The 16,291-nt window shown below is 43.5% G+C and overlaps 2 protein-coding genes across 2 annotated transcripts in view; one reads left to right on the plus strand and one right to left on the minus strand.

The window, feature by feature from the left end:
- Window positions 1-510: 510 nt before the first annotated feature.
- Window positions 511-10,656, minus strand: LOC109519526 (creatine kinase, flagellar-like). The gene is given in 31 exon segments (XM_019876102.1): window positions 511-817; window positions 898-1,084; window positions 1,153-1,276; window positions 1,350-1,521; window positions 1,611-1,743; window positions 1,823-1,977; window positions 2,057-2,398; window positions 2,476-2,665; window positions 2,749-2,872; window positions 2,956-3,409; window positions 3,500-3,841; window positions 3,919-4,108; window positions 4,189-4,312; window positions 4,386-4,557; window positions 4,692-4,824; window positions 4,901-5,055; window positions 5,129-5,470; window positions 5,549-5,744; window positions 5,816-5,939; window positions 6,050-6,221; window positions 6,308-6,440; window positions 7,302-7,456; window positions 7,562-7,761; window positions 7,832-8,009; window positions 8,099-8,288; window positions 8,399-8,522; window positions 8,595-8,766; window positions 9,193-9,325; window positions 9,398-9,552; window positions 9,622-9,809; window positions 10,446-10,656. Coding segments are annotated over 31 exon segments (5,661 nt in total). The 5' UTR covers window positions 10,469-10,656; the 3' UTR covers window positions 511-638.
- Window positions 10,657-13,543: 2,887 nt separating this feature from the next.
- nrde2 (NRDE-2, necessary for RNA interference, domain containing) overlaps window positions 13,544-16,291 on the plus strand; it is an 18,593-nt gene continuing 15,845 nt past the window's right edge. The window contains exons 1-5 of the mRNA XM_019876096.1: window positions 13,544-13,671; window positions 14,634-14,736; window positions 15,122-15,295; window positions 15,433-15,573; window positions 15,709-15,968. Of these exons, the coding sequence (XP_019731655.1) occupies window positions 13,611-13,671; window positions 14,634-14,736; window positions 15,122-15,295; window positions 15,433-15,573; window positions 15,709-15,968 (739 nt within the window). The 5' untranslated portion in view covers window positions 13,544-13,610. The remainder of the gene's footprint in view (window positions 13,672-14,633; window positions 14,737-15,121; window positions 15,296-15,432; window positions 15,574-15,708; window positions 15,969-16,291) is intronic.

The following is a 16,291-nucleotide window of genomic DNA, read 5'->3' on the forward strand; positions in this document are numbered from 1 at the left end:
ATTTGGCAAACTGTGCAGTGATGTTAGCCAACCAGGATGCAGAACACAAGAAATGCACCCAAAAAAAAAAATCCGTCAACAGCAAAATCGTGAAAGAGGGATTACGGTTTCCCAAAATTTGTCAGATTGCATTGGCTTTATTTTTTTGTAGTCCATACTTTTGTTTTCGAGTATCGTGAATTCTAGCCCAAGTTATGAATTGCATTGCATATACAGTAGCTAAGCATTCAGCTTAGGGTCTTCATTTCATGTTGTGGGAACATAAGATGCCATGGGAAGACTGGAGCCCGGATTCAAACAGCCTCACTCTGTCACTGAGTGCCTCCTCACTGCCATGTTGGACCTCCCAATCTTCTCTTCTCCAAGTCGCTCACTTTACACCGGCACTATCAATTGCTGTACATGTGCCATCATATATAGATGACCTTCATAATTCATCTGCAATTTTATCCCCGCAACATGATATGGAAACACTTGGGGACAAATGTTGCATTTGCACACAGGATGTCGAGAGTGAAAGATTGTATTACTTTATTTCGGGGTCATCTGAACAGAACAGTTTCAGAACGCGAAACGGTCACACAACGCTTTGCTGCAGAGAAAAGTAATTGGAGAGTGTAGGAGGGTTATGAGTGGTTCTACTTTTGGACGGGCATCAGGTCGTCAATACCCTCTTCCATCTCAAGCCTCTTCTCCATCTCCACCAAGACCTTTACGCCATCAACTACCACCTGCACGAGCTGCACCTCAGTGAAGCCCAGTCTGTCAGTGTTGGAGATGTCCAAGACTTCGCTATCTGCCTCGGTGTCCACCCCACCTGGTTGGACAAATGACATTTTTGAGAATTTTATGTCCTGACCGCAAGCAACATTGTTTCAACCAAAGTAGGCGCCATACCAGTTCGTTTCTCAAGCCTCAGCCTTTTAAGAACTTCCTCGAACTCGGGGCGTTTGCTCAGGTTGGGCAACTTCACATGCACACCAGCGCGCAGACCGGTGCCCAGGTTGGATGGGCAAGTCAGGATGTAACCCAAATGGTCATTCCACATGAATTCAAGTTCTTTCTCGTTCAGCTTAGACTCGACCTAAAAGGGAAGAGTGGATGAAATCAGTCAACATCTGTATTACGCGTAACTGATTTGAGTGATCAAACCTCTTGAATTCCACTGCAGAACCGAGTAAACGCTGCCTTCATGTTGCCACCTTTCTCGATGGAGATCACTTTTAGATGCTCCTCTTCATTCACCCACACCAAGAATGTATTGTCATCATTGTGCCTTTCAAAAGAAGACGTGAATTTGAATTTGCATTTCATGGACCGGAATGAGATTGAGCGGCTGTGTGTCTCACCACACGCCTCTGCCATCGGGCCAGTCGCGGGCCATCCCGGAGCCAACAAGCAGAGGACACACTGGCTTCTCAAACAGCAAGTGGTCATCAATCATCTGCTGCTGCTCAGCTTCTGAAAGGCTCTTCAATGGCAAGTATCTACCCTTCAGTTCTCCAGATAGTGACCCTAGAACTGCAGAACAAAAACATTTATACACCCGACTGCACAGGATTCGTATTTCTGCAATATATATGATTGGTTGGCGAGCCCAAAACCATTACCTTCGATGAAGAGCTGCTCGAGAAAACGCCTCTCCCCACGAGTGCAATGTGGCGGCAAGCAGAAGGTGCGAATGTTGCGACCCGCTCGGACACGTGAAATCAGAACATAGTTGGGGTCGAGGTCGTCACCCCCCTTCGAGGGAAAAGACAAATGACTCACAGGTCAATTCCATATACAATGTGTCTATGAGTAGGAAAGAACGCTGCTGTACCCCAAGGCTGTCAGGGTTGAAGTCACTCTTGTGCACGTCTGTTGGTTTATAACCTCCGTGTTTATCCTCAATGACAAGGTCCAGCAGTTCTTTGAAGACCTCATAGGACTCCTCATCACCGGCCACACAGCCCATACTCATTGTGAATGGGTTTCCTGCACACATACACAGACCAATGATAACTTCCACCTCAGACCAGAATGCAGCTCTCATTCTCAGAATCAACAATCGCACCTGGATTATCCACGCCCGCCTGGATGACGCGGTCAATGGTGAAGCCGTAAGGGGTTTTCCGCTCGCTCAGCGTTTTGTACAGGTCCAGGGTTAAGAACTTGGCCATGTAGTTGTTGTGCATTGTGAGATCCGGAAAGTCTTTCTCGGGTGAAAGCTTCTTCAACTTAAGTTTACCAGGCATCAGGTTGTTGATGGAGGCACCCTTTTCCAGCTTTTTCTCCATGTCCACCAGCAATTTAACACCATCGACCACAATCTGGACAAGCTGCACCTCAGAGAATCCGAGTCTGTCTGCATTTGAGATGTCAAAGATTCCATCCACGGCAGCTGTGTCCACGCCACCTGGGCAAACAAAATGTCTCGGCATACTTTGGGGACGCAAGCAACCAAAGAAAGTTTTCAAAGACAGTTTTATGTACCTGTTCCACGTTTTTGGAGCCTCAGTTTCTTGAGAACCTCCTCAAACTTAGGGTGCTTGCTCATGTTTGGAAGTTTGACATGTACACCAGCACGCAGACCAGTGCCCAGGTTGGATGGGCAAGTCAGGATGTAGCCTAAATGCTCGTTCCACATGAATGCCTCACCTTTCTCCTTAATCACAGCCTCAAGCTAGACGGGACCAAGTTGATTGAGATATTAAGCATCATACCACCCCAACCCCTCCATTAACCAAACAATGTTTATCAAGAAACCTCTTTGAGTCCGGTGCAAAAGCGAGTGAACACATCCTTCATGTTGCCACCTTTCTCCATGGAAATTACTCGCAGATGGTCTTCCTCGTTCACCCACACCAGGAATGTCTTGTTGTCATTATGCCTTTTGAAGGAGACATTTATTTAGTGCGTCTTTATAAATCGTCAAATTTGGGGAAATATGGAAATTCGGGATGAGACTCTTACCAGATGCCTCTGCCATCGGGCCAGTCGCGGGCCATTCCTGAAGCAACCAGCAGAGGGGATACTGGCTTGTCAAAAAGGAAGTGGTCATTGATTAGCTCCTGCTGCTCTTGCTCAGTCATGTTCTTCAAGGCATAATATTTCCCTTGCAGGTCCCCAGTTAGTGTATCTAGAGCTGAAAAAAAAGCACCAAAGAAGATTTTGTTATGTCCACTGCCACTGTTAAATGGCAGCCATGTTTATACCGTCTCCATATGGGAGCCTTACCTCCAATGAAAAGCTTCTCCCAAGCGCGCCTTTCCACACAGGTGCTCTGGGTTGAGGTCAGTTTTGTGCATATCTCCTGGTTTGTATCCTCCATGTCTGTCCTGAATCACAAGGTCCATCAAGTCTTTGAAGACCTTGTAGGACTCCTCATCTCCAGCCACACAGCCCACAGTCATGATAAAGGGGTGACCTAGACACATGTTAAGAGTGAAATAGGAGACAATTGTACATGGACAGAAAAGTCCAAATGTAGAATTTGCCTCAAACCGAGGTACTGTACCTGGATTATCCACGCCTGTCTGAATAACATCATCTATGGTGAAGCCGTTGGGAGTGCAACGCTGCCTCAGCGTCTTGTACATTTCTAGGGTTAAAAACTTGGCAATGTGGTTGTTGTGCTGACTGAAATCTGGGAACTCTTCCTCTGCAGTAAACACATTGAGCTGAAGGTCGGCTGGCATGAGGTCATCAATGGGCTCCTCCTTCTCGAGCCTTTTCTCCATTTCCACTAGCAGCTTGATGCCATCGATCACCATCTGGACCAGCTGCACCTCAGAGAAACCCAGCCTGTCCGCGTTGGAGATGTCAAAGACCCCGTCAACGGCATCTGTATCCACGCCACCTGATGAACAGAGGTGACGTATTCAACCTCAAAATATCCTCAAAACGTACGACTTTGAACAAGAAGTTCATATGTACCAGTTCCACGTTTCTGGAGCCTCAACCTTCGAAGAACCTCCTCAAACTCAGGATGCTTGCTCATGTGTGGCAGCTTCACATGCACACCAGCACGAAGTCCAGTGCCCAGGTTGGATGGACATGTCAGGATGTAGCCAAGGTGCTCATTCCACATGAAGGCTTCACCTTTCTGCTTAATCGAGGACTCAATCTAAAAACACATCAATTCATTACAAGATGAAACGATTGAAACACCTGACTCCTGGATTGCTTGAAAAATCAAATAAAAACCTCTGTAAGTCCTTTGCAGAAACGAGTGAAGACTTCCTTCATATTACTGTCTTTTTGCATGGAGATCACTCGCAAATGATCTTCCTCATTCACCCACACTAAGAATGACTTATCTTCATTGTGCCTTGTAAGAAAGCACAAATGTGAGCATATTCTCAGGCGAAATGCAACCTCGAGATTCAGCCGCTGCATCTTACCACATGCCTCTGCCATCGGGCCAGTCACGTGCCATCCCCGATGCCAGCAGCAGAGGGGACACTGGCTTGTCAAACAGCAAATGGTCATCAATCAGCTGCTGCTGCTCCTCCTCAGTCATGTTCTTCAAGGCGTAGTATTTTCCCTGTAGGTCTCCGCTTAGAGTGTCCAGGGCTGAGTGAAAAAAATTATCTTTTAAATGTTCAGTGATACGATATGCCCATCCGTACAATTGGCTTGCATCATCAGCATGGCTGGCATTCTGCTCCATTTACAATTGATCTTGAAGCAATTAGTCCGCTCGTTACCTTCAACGGAAAGCTTCTCAATAGCACGTCTCTCCCCACGGCTACACAGTGGCGGCAAGCAGAAACCACGGATGCTGCGGCCCGTTCGGACCCGAGCGCTCAGAACATATTCTGGGTCCAAATCATCACCCCCCTGATGCATGAGACAAGTCATTTGTTTCTCTCCGGTACAAATAGTACACCCATGTCAGTGTGAAACATTGCTCGACCTTAAGATTGTCTGGATTGAGATCAGTCTTGTGATTGTCTTTGGCTTTGTAACCTCGATGTCTGGCTTCAATCACAAGGTCGAGCAAATCTCTGAAGACCTCATATGACTCCTCATCTCCAGCCACGCACCCAACGGTCATGATGAAGGGATGACCTAAAAAAAAAAAATCAACCCCCAAATCAAAGTTGAATGGTTGCCAGTTCTCAGGTTGTGTTAGTTACTGTACCTGGATTATCCACGCCTGTCTGGATGACATCATCGATGGTGAAACCATTGGGGGTCGTACGATCTTTCAGCTTCTTATACATGTCCAAAGTTAGTATTTTGGCCATGTGGTTGTTGTGCTTACTGAGATCTGGAAACTCGTCCTTAGCCGTCAGTCCCTTCAGCTCAATGTTGCTGGGCATGAGGTCGTCAATGGCCTCGTCCATTGCCAGCCTCTTTTCCATCTCTACCAGCACCCTGATTCCATCAACCACCATCTGGACTAGTTTCACCTCGGAATAACCCAGTCTGTCAATGTTGGAGATGTCAAAGACTCCATCCACAACAGCTGTGTCTCCGCCACCTGATGATCAAATGAGAGATCTCTTGGTTTTGGGAGTCAAGTCAAGCATATCAGTTGGCACCAAGATTTACAATTCACCTGCACCGGTTCCACGTTTCTGCAGCCTCAGTCTCCGAAGAACTTCATCGAACTCTGGGTGCTTGCTCATGTTTGGCAACTTCACATGAACACTAGCACGCAGACCGGTTCCCAGGTTGGATGGACAAGTTGGGATGTAGCCAAGGTGCTCGTTCCACATAAATACGTGACCTTTCTTCTTGAACAAGGACTCCATCTATCAACAGAATCTGGTTACTATCTCCAAAATCACCTAAATGGGATTATTGTAATCGATTAAATATAAACCTCTGCGAGTCCGTCACAGAAGCGAGTGAACACTTCCTTCATATTGCCTCCTTTCTGCATTGAGATCACCCTCAGATGGTCCTTTTCGTTTACCCACACCAGGAATGTCTTGTATTCGTTATACCTTTGAATGAAAGTATATCACATCCATTAGGACGCCTTTGAATGAAAAAAAAATCATGTACATTAAAGACTTTCCAAATGTCCTACAACTATTGCAGAATAAACTCTCACCAGATGCCTCTGCCATCAGGCCAGTCACGGGCCATCCCTGAGGCCAGTAGCAGAGGGGACACTGGCTTTTCAAACAAGAAGTGGTCATAAATCATCTGCTGCTGTTCAGCTTCCATCATGTCCTTTAAGGCATAGTACTTCCCCTGTAGGTCTCCCGTCAGTGACTCAAGCACTTCAAGATCACCAGAGGATAATTTTCACATTTCCATTCCAATAACGTGTCATAATGATTGGGATCTTATGACGCGCTGTCATTACCTTGAACGGAGAGCTTCTCCACAGCACGTCTCTCTCCTCGGCTACAATGTGGTGGAAGGCAGAAGCCACGAATGCTGCGGCCAGTACGGACACGGGAGCTTAGAACATAGTTGGGGTCGAGGTCCTCACCCCCCTTCAGAGTCACGACAAACAATGTCAGTATTGGGGAACAATCAGTACTATATGTCAGTGGTCCCCAACCTTTTTTTTTGGCATGGACCAATTCAGACAATTACATGCTGTTTACGGACCACAAACCATTTTTTTCCATTACTTTTGACAGTTTAAAGCACTGGTATTGACAAAGATGATGACAGTAATTAACATTTTATTTACAGATTTCTATCATTCATTTCAAACAATGTTATCGTACTGTACAATAAATGTAGAATAAATGAAAGTAGCAGTGAACCACGAAGAAATGGACCAATTCGAATGTGTCTAATCTAAAGATGACACGATCCAGTGGCTGCAGGCTAGTTATTAGCGACTCAACTGCTAACGTTTACGTGAGCAGGCTGCGCCAACTCTGTTCACATTCTTTCTGCTCTCCTTCTCACTTGGGTGCTACTTGTTCAAATGATTCAACAGATCAATGTATTGCCTAGTTTTTGACGACATACCATGCACAACAGCTCACTCCTCCATGTCACTCTGGAGTTACCGTGAGGGGAGGAGCTTCTTTTCAAAATAGGTTTATCTTCGCAAGTTTTAACTGTATGTTTGGTCTATTTGTGACTATTACTTTCTGTTTATTGCTTCTTTCATTTATTGCCATATTCTGTTTATTTAAACTTGCAAAGCAATGTTTGTAGGGGGACACGATTGGCTAGCGTCTCGCACTTTTCCACCACATCTGATGGGAGTAAATTTGCTCACAGCTCGTAGGTCGGTCTCTGTGCAGCCCGGTCCCAAATGGGCCGAGGCCCAGTACCGGCCTACAGATCGGTGGTTGGGGACCCCTGCTATACGTCATCTAATCAATAGTCCTTACCTTTAGTTTTTCTGGGTTGAGGTCAGTCTTGTGCTTGTCGGTTGGTTTGTAACCCTCATGTCTGTCCTGAATCACAAGATCCATCAAGTCTTTGTAGATTTCGTATGACTCCTCATCTCCAGCCACACATCCCACAGTCATGATAAAAGGATCACCTGCACATTGTCACCATTGTGTTTATACAGACAACAATGTAAAGAGTTACACACAGATTAACAATTTTCATCAATTGATGAACAAGGCTATGTTAGGGTGGCTACCAGAATTGTCCACGCCTGTCTGAATGACACCGTCTATGGTGAAGTCATTGGATGTAGTTCGCTCCCTCAGTTTTTTGTACATTTCTAGGGTTAAGTGCTTGGCCATGTAGTTGTTGTGCTGACTGAGATCTGGGAACTCCTCCTCAGCTGACAGCCTCTTTCGCTCAGGCTGAGGCTTTTCCTCTGGTTCACTTTTGACACTAAACAGAAAGATTTGTAAGACTGAGACCAAAAATGGACTTGAAAGATAATTTGATAATTTCGTTTTACATCTGGACAGTAGGCATGAGGTTGTCAATGGGCTCTTGTATCTCCAGTCTCTTCTCCATCTCTACCAACACCTTGACCCCATCAATCACCATCTGCACCAGCTCCACCTCAGAGAAACCCAGTCTGTCAGAATTAGAGATGTCAAAGACTCCATCCACAGCATCAGTGTCCACGCCGCCTGTTTGGACAAATGACCAATTCCAATGTTATTTCAGCACATAGTTGATAGAGTTTTTCTCCCACTTAAATGAAACATTTTGAATATACCAGTTCCACGTTTCTGTAGTCTCAGCCGCTTAAGAACTTCCTCAAACTCGGGGTGTTGGCTCATGTTTGGAAGTTTTACATGCACACCGGCACGCAGACCAGTGCCCAGATTGGATGGGCAAGTCAGAATGTAGCCAAGGTGTTCATTCCACATGAATTCCTCCCCTTTTTCTTTGAATAAGGACTCCATCTTAAAAAAACACCAAGCCGATCAAGTTACCAGAATATTCGGTAACGGTTTTGATCTTGCTTTTGTTAACCACCAAATCCATTTAAAAAAGATAATTGATCCTGACAAACCTCTTTGAGTCCGGTGCAGAAGCGAGTAAACACATCCTTCATGTTGCCGCCTTTCTGCATGGAGATCACTCGTAGGTGGTCCTCTTCGTTCACCCAAACCAGGAATGTCTTGTCATCATTGTGCCTTTGAGAGAATAGATGGCATGATGACCATTTGACAGTTCAACGCAGATCTAGGAGATATTACCCTACTCACCAGATGCCTCTGCCGTCAGGCCAATCACGGGCCATCCCGGAGGCCAGCAGCAGAGGGGAGACTGGCTTGTCAAACAGCATGTGGTCATCAATCAGCTGCTGCTGCTCCTCCTCAGTCATGTTCTTTAAGGCGTAGTATTTCCCTTGCAGTTCTCCAGTTAGGGAATCCAGGGCTGACAAGAAGGGTAACACTCAGCCTGTTATCCATCGCCTGTACCCACTTTGTACACTGCCCCTCCTAAAGTACTGGAAGTGAGGTCCATTTGATTAACAGTTGGGCTTTTAATTACAGCTACCATATATAACTTACAATCGCAGCTTGGACCCATTTTTCATGGGAGGAAAGTGTTGGAACAGGTGATATTATTTGTTACATTGACTGTTAAAAACAGCAGCGCTTGAATTTTCCCTCTAGCTATTTATATTAGTTAAGCTGTGACAAGAAAAGAAAAACAGTAGGGTCAGGCTGGAATTTCCCCAGAATGTTGAACGGCATCTCAAAATTCCACGTTTTCATGAGACAAATATGTATTCAGACCTAAGTAATGAAAAGGCCAAATGTTCAAGAATTAAAGGATAGCTCGACAGCTGCTCATTACCTTCAACTGAGATCCTCTCCACAGCACGTCTCTCTCCCCGGCTGCAGTGTGGCGGCAGGCAATAACCGCGAATGCTTCGGCCTGTTCGCACACGGGAGCTCAGGACATAGTTGGGGTCGAGGTCATCGCCCCCCTGAGGCGAAAAAATATTAAAATTAAAAAAAAAAAAAACATTCAGTCGAGCACCAGGTAACATTGATTGTACCTTCAGGTTTTCGGGGTCAAGGTCAGTCTTGTGGGTGTCCGATGGTCTGTACCCTCCATGTCTTTCCTGAATTACAAGGTCCATCAAGTCTTTGAAGACTTCGTACGACTCCTCATCGCCAGCCACACAGCCCACAGTCATGATAAAGGGGTGACCTGCACTCATCAAAGTCAACGACAATGCAAAACCTCTCACACGGCTCACTGTAGTGAATCAAATTGTACCTGGATTATCCACTCCTGTCTGAATGGCATCATCGATGGTGAAGCCACTGCTGGTACACTTCTCCCTCAGCTTGTTGTACATGTCCATAGTTAAAAACTTGGCCATGTGGTTGTTGTGCTGACTCAGATTGGGAAAGTCGTCCTGGACTGATCCCTCCCCCAGCTGAAGGTTGGCCATGTCATCAGAGCTGGACAATTACAATTAAGAGCAGGATCTGATTTATTCAGTTGGATCAAGGTAGAGTAGACCCAACCGCTGTCATGCATTGATAGAAAACTTGTCACATTCATCATCCCATGTAGTGTTTTTTTTTTCCCATTTCTTGTGACATTTAGTTGAGATTTTATTTTGGTGATGCCACAGGTTTCAGGCTGTACAGTTTGTCACGACATCGCAGTGATTAAAACAAAATTTTAGCGGTTTGAGGACTGTCATAGGGTGGTAGGACATAAAAGATGAAAGCAGCAATGCACAATTCTTTAATTTCTCCCTATTTGGTGAGCCGTTTTACATTTCAAATACGATTATAGGTTATCAAGGGGTCTCTGAAACAAATGCAGTTATTCAGTCATCTCAGGTCGGAATTGTTGTAACATTAATCTATTTAAAACACATTGGTGATATTTATGTGAAATGTCTTCTCGTCAAGGTAAAAAAAATTGAATTCCATAATGGGTGACCACTATGAAGATGAGGAATGCTGTACATTCTATCAGAAACCATACAGAGCGTTTGAAGAGGTTAATATAAACTTGATGTATCGACCAAATAATCTCATGTTACAAGTGAATAATTACTGGACATTTCCTTGCGTTTGACTTACACTTTTTCAACAGTGTCTGACATGGTTCCGTCTTCTCTCTCCACAGATCCAACTACGTGTAATAAACCAAAATCTGCTCAGTTTTCGGAGATATGAGAAAGTCTCCACAAACAAGAGTTGTCGTGCTGAATGTTTAAAAACACATTAGGATGCGTGTGTTCCAACCTATATAGGCCCAACGTCAGCTTTACGAACTGTTCAATAAACGTGACAGTCCACCACGCGTGCGATCGTTCAAGGACGTCGTGTGGTTGGCGTTCGCTTTGTACAAAAAAAAAAATCCATAAAGGCGTCATTTTCGTATTCGTGACGGGAGCTTTAAATCTTATGGAAAAATGACGCACGACACAATCCACGTTGGTTGTCAACAATGTAATGTGTTGTATCACTGTGACTTGCTTCAGCTTGTAATTTATGTTTTTCTGACTCGAAACTCTCTACTCGTAATTGTTTGACTCATAATTGCCCGCCACCGACTGCGCAAATATTAGGTGGCGGGCGGCAACGAATTTGTTTCAGAAACACTGATGCGAAGATTGCAATAAATATTTATATGATGTGTTGTGTGTGTGATGATGTGTGATGCAGTGGCGTACTTGCCTGACTTGTGAGCGGGCAGGGGGTGGGGGTTCCCACTCAGTGAAGGTATGAATGTGGATGTGGATGGTTCGTTTCTGTGTGTGCCCTGTGACTGTGGCGACCAATTAAGGGGTTATTCCGCCTTTTCGCCCAAAGTCAGCTGGGATAGGCTTCAGCAATTCCTGCCACCCTCTTCAGGATAAATGTGTTGAAAATGAATGAATGGATGGATTTTTCATTATGTGACCACTTGTGGGTGGCGAGGATCTTACAGGGCAACCTTTCCACTTTATTTCATTTTAAATACTTGTGGAACACCCTGTGAGAGACAAATACATAGGTAGGTATGCAGGTAGTGATAGCCAGAGAATACAAAGGTAGCTTGTGATTTGTGGACAACCTTGATTTATGGACGCTCGGTTTGTTTTTTAATCATTTACCAGCGTCAACTGGAATTTTCTTGTGTGCTTTTTCAAAAGGATAGTTTCCACCTATCCATAGTCAAATTTAATGAATTTTTTTGCTTATATACTTATTTTATACCACTGCAGATTTGATCAGTTAGTTTCATTTGTCCTCCTTTAATTTCTCCATTACCTTTTGTGATCTTCATGTGATCCTGTCATGTAGACCCTCAAATACAGTTACTTTCCTGCACTATACTTCAAGGAATATCATACTTAGTCATGAGTCAATATGCCGCCACCATCTAGTCAAAAAACTTTCCAGGATTGTTCCATTGCAGTGGCATCGGTACTGCTGATACGCCAACACAAGGTCATTCATCTTGGCCTTTTTAAACTCCATCCCATCTATGACCTCCCCAGTGTACCTTAAAAACATGTTAGAATTAATGACAACAATGCAGGGGTCATCCACATTTTGCCCTTGGCCACAAGGTTGCCCCCAAGGACAACACAAAAGCCCTGCGGACCTGTTGTAAAAATCAGCTCACCAGGAAATTTGTAAACATGATCATTTGAAAATGTAAACATTTACAGACTTACAGAAATAGAAATAAAGTGATGTATATGATATTTATGTTTCCTAATTATTGTGAGAAATCATTAAGATGACTACTGTGGATACGTTAAAATTTATTTTAATAATAAGACACATAATAATGCAACTACTAAAGGCACAGTATCAGTCAAAAGTTTGGAAGCACCCTCTAATTAATTGTAGATTTCTCGTAAGCCATCAGCATTATGATTAAATATTGATGGAATTATTTGGTAAATCAAAAAATGTTCCTCAAAATGATGTTTTATAATTTAGATTCTTCAAAGAAGGTACCCTTTGTCTGGATCACAGCTTTGCACATATTGGTAATATCTGAGTCAGCTTTATGATGTGGATGATGCTTAATGACCGGGAATTACTTTTACTTCATAGATGTGCATTATCAGGCGATAATAGCTTGATTTTCGAGACCTCTTAATAATGTTGAGACCATTTAGATTTGAAGTGATTTGTTTCCATACTTTTTGACTAGTACTGTACTCTAATTTGAGTGTGTGTGTCACACCCCCTGAACTGATTGCAAGCCAATTGCAGGGCACACATAGAGTAATCAACTAACCATTCGCACTCTCAATCACACCTAAGGACAATTAGAGCAATGAAGTAACTGCTTTCCCTGAGAGGGTTAACCTACCATGCATGTTTTTTGAATGTGGAAGAAAACCCACACAGGCACGGGAAGAACAAACAAACTCCATACAGGAAGACCGGGGGCGGGATGCCAACATGTGACCTCTGCACTGTGAGGAGGACATACTAACCAGTTGACCATTGTGCTGCCCTCCAAATAAAACAATAAAAAATAGTACTGCTGAGCTCCAAGCCTTTTATAGTTTATTACCAATTGTTGATGAATATGTAGCAGAAAATCATAAAACAGAAGGTTTATTCAAGAATTTGAAAGACAACATTTCCTCCAATTCTAGACTGGCGTGTGTGTGTGTGTGTGTGTGTGTGTGTATTTTCCGATATGCTTTATCCTCACACGGGTCGCGGGGGGAGCCTATCCCAGCTATCTTCCGCATTAGGCGGGGGGACACCCTGAACCGGTTGCCAGCCAATCGCAGGGCACACATAGACAAACAACCATCTGCACCCACACTCACACCTAGGGACAATTTAGAGTGATCACTCAACGTACGATGCATGCTTGGAGGAAACGTTGGAGGAAACCAGAGTGCCCTGAGAAAACCCATGCAGGCACGGGGAGAAACTCCACACAGGGAGGCCGGAGCCGGAATCGAACCATGCTCCTCTGCACTGTGAGGTCAACGTGCTAACCAGTTGATCACTGTGCCACCCCACCGATATCCCATTTCAATAAAAAGACCTCTCGATTTGCTTCTCAAAAGAGCATTTTGTGCCCACGTTATGTTTCTATTAGTTCAACATTTAAATAATTTAAAAATTATTGCCCCTTCTGTGCCTTTGCTTCTTCATGTTTCATGCTGGTACCCCGGAAGTCGACCACGGCTAAACCGAAGATGATTGGATTTGTTTTTGCGCGTCATAGTACGTCATTTTCTAGCGACTGTATGTTTCCCATCAACACAGACCAAAAATATGGCACTGTTTCCAGCCTTTGCAGGAGTTACCAGCGACAAGGTTGATGATTCACCCAATGGTAATAATGTCTTCATATTCGACGAGTTACATTTGTGCGTTTATAGTTGTCGTTACATGATAAGAATCTACGAAGTGGACGGCGAACTTTACTTTTCAGTTCAGGGTTTTGAAATGACAGCGTTGATGGGTGAAACAATTCTGTCCATCTCATTGCCATATTTATACCGTTGTGTTAATATTTTACCATCATATTTATACGGTTGTGTTAATATTTTACCATGTTATGTCGATGTTAATCCATTAAAGACACACGCTGATGTCAGTAGTAGCTGCTGGCAAGTGCAACTGTGTTTGAATTTCACCGAAAACTACTAATACAACGTACTGTGTGTAGTATATCAATTCGCAGAGTTGGGAGTAGTCACATACTGTCTGTGCAAGGCATAAGTCTGAAGACTTAACCTTACAATTTTGCTCAAGTCCCAAGTTCCTGTAGGAAAAATCAATCAATTCAAATCGAGGTCCCATTAAATTTGCAGCAAGATGAGTCAAGTCATTTACTTGGGGAAGCAAGTCTTAAGTTATACAGTCATGGTCAGTCACTGCATTATTCGAACATTAGCCTCTTTGCTCAGTATCTGCATTTGCATTTAGTCAGCTGTACTAATAATTGTCAATCACATCAGTTTTTGTTAATGGACTAAGTCAGTCTCCATATTCTGTATTACTTTGTCTTCTCAATTTAAAGTCATGAAGGTAAAGTCAAAGTCATGCTGAATCTTTCGTTAGCTGTAGCCAAGCCATCCCAAGTCCTAAAATGTGCCGTTTAAATCTGATGATTGGGATTCCTTCAACTCTGTCACCTAATAATTTCAGCTAATAATTTGTTGTACTAACCAGCCGGATGGATTTCAGAAAACTGTATTTTGAATTGTTTGTGATACTACACTACATGTCAAGACAGAGTGATTACTTTTCGAGTCTAGTCTAACACCTTTTTTGTTTCATTTCCTCATTTAGAACTGAAATGGCTAAACAATAAGAGTTTTCAGACCAGTGATGCCCTGTCTCTTCATAGTCGCTTCTTGGAGACGAAAAATGAGGGGCTACACAAAGACTTGAGGTAAAATTTTTGGAGCAGTTGTAGGTAAAATAAAGTGGTGCTGAAAAAGGATGGATGGATCATCATTGCCTGTCTGTAAATAGAATACGTACTTTTGTTTTATCCTACACATTGCATTAAATTATTGTGTTTATCCCAGCTCATGTAACTTGTCAACAAAATACAGCCAAATAAAGAGCAAGTCTTTTTTTTTTCTACAAACAAATTGTGGAAGTCGTTTGTTTCGAGTTTCAGGCAGAATGAATATTGAAGTGTCCTTTTTGTTCCTGACTGTTATGTAATTGCTTTATATTGTCTTCTACTTTCTCCCTTTCATAATTTTGCTGCTGTAAATGGGAATTTCTCCATTGTGAGACAAATAAAGGTTATCCTATCTTATATTCAGTTTAGACAGGAAAGATGAAGACACTGTGCCATCGAAGAAGAAAAAGAAGCATGAAAAGCATGGGAAAAAAAGAAAAAAACACAAAGAAAAAGTTAAAAGGTCAACAGAAAGCAGTGGATCGGACTCTGAACCAATCTTCCCAAGTGATCTCAAGCGGAAACAAGAAACAGACCGGTACGCACATCGCCAATTGTGGTTTGGTTAAATTCTACATTTTTGATGACGTCCCTTCAGTTTGAATACAAATAATCATCCACATTGACTCCTGACGTATTTGTTTATGCTTGGTATGTGTGTTCTTGTAAATACAGTCCGCAGGCTGCTGCAATTCCAAGTTCTTTCTCATGGTTGGATGACATTCCGTCGCCCACAGCACAGCCATTCTGTGTGGATTCTAAATCTGATGCGTCCAACTGGACGTACAAGTCTCTGTACAGAGGAGATGTAGCAAGGTAACGCGCACGCTAAACGTTCAAGTTAAAGCCATTTGAACAGTAAGGCCTTGTTCTGATTGATCTGAACACTCTACTGTCCACACTGTCTTTTGCAAATGATCGGAAGTTTTTCGTTCGAAACTGTTATTGCAGGTATAAGAGGAAAGGTATTTCATCACTGGGTCTGGATCCTCGCAGACAAGAAATACGCTGGGAGGACACGAAAAAGAAACATAAAGGGGGCGACAAGAAGAAAGGAACAGACAGATATTTTTTTCCAGCGTGTCGTCTGCTGCTCAGGTCTCAGCCACCTCTCCAGACCTTACCAAGAGTTTGTGAAAGCAGTGATGTCACCAACTCCAACCCTTTTCTCCCACTGGAAGACACTGTGGGGGAGAGAGATGGACAGCCAGGTAAGAAATTCAGCCAAACTGTGGAGAAACATCAAATGGTATCATATTTACCAAAATCATCATGGTAGTTTAATTTTCATGTAAACCTCGAAAGTGGAATGACCTCAAGGTTGCACAATTCAGCAGTAACTGAAAGCGATGTAGGAACGTGAGGATGGCTTCCTCACTAAGATCGCTAAGTTGACAATAGTAATAGTAAAAAGAAGAATGGAGAACACCAGAAGGGTTCTCACCTACAAAGGAAGAGCGGTCAGGAGATTTAAGTGAGGCAGACCCCTCCTGCTGCATAGTCTCTGCATGTGAAGAGTTATATATATATATAT

This window comes from Hippocampus comes, unplaced genomic scaffold, assembly GCF_001891065.2.
Source record: "Hippocampus comes isolate QL1 unplaced genomic scaffold, H_comes_QL1_v1.1 scaffold252, whole genome shotgun sequence".
Taxonomy (NCBI): Eukaryota; Metazoa; Chordata; class Actinopteri; order Syngnathiformes; family Syngnathidae; genus Hippocampus; species Hippocampus comes.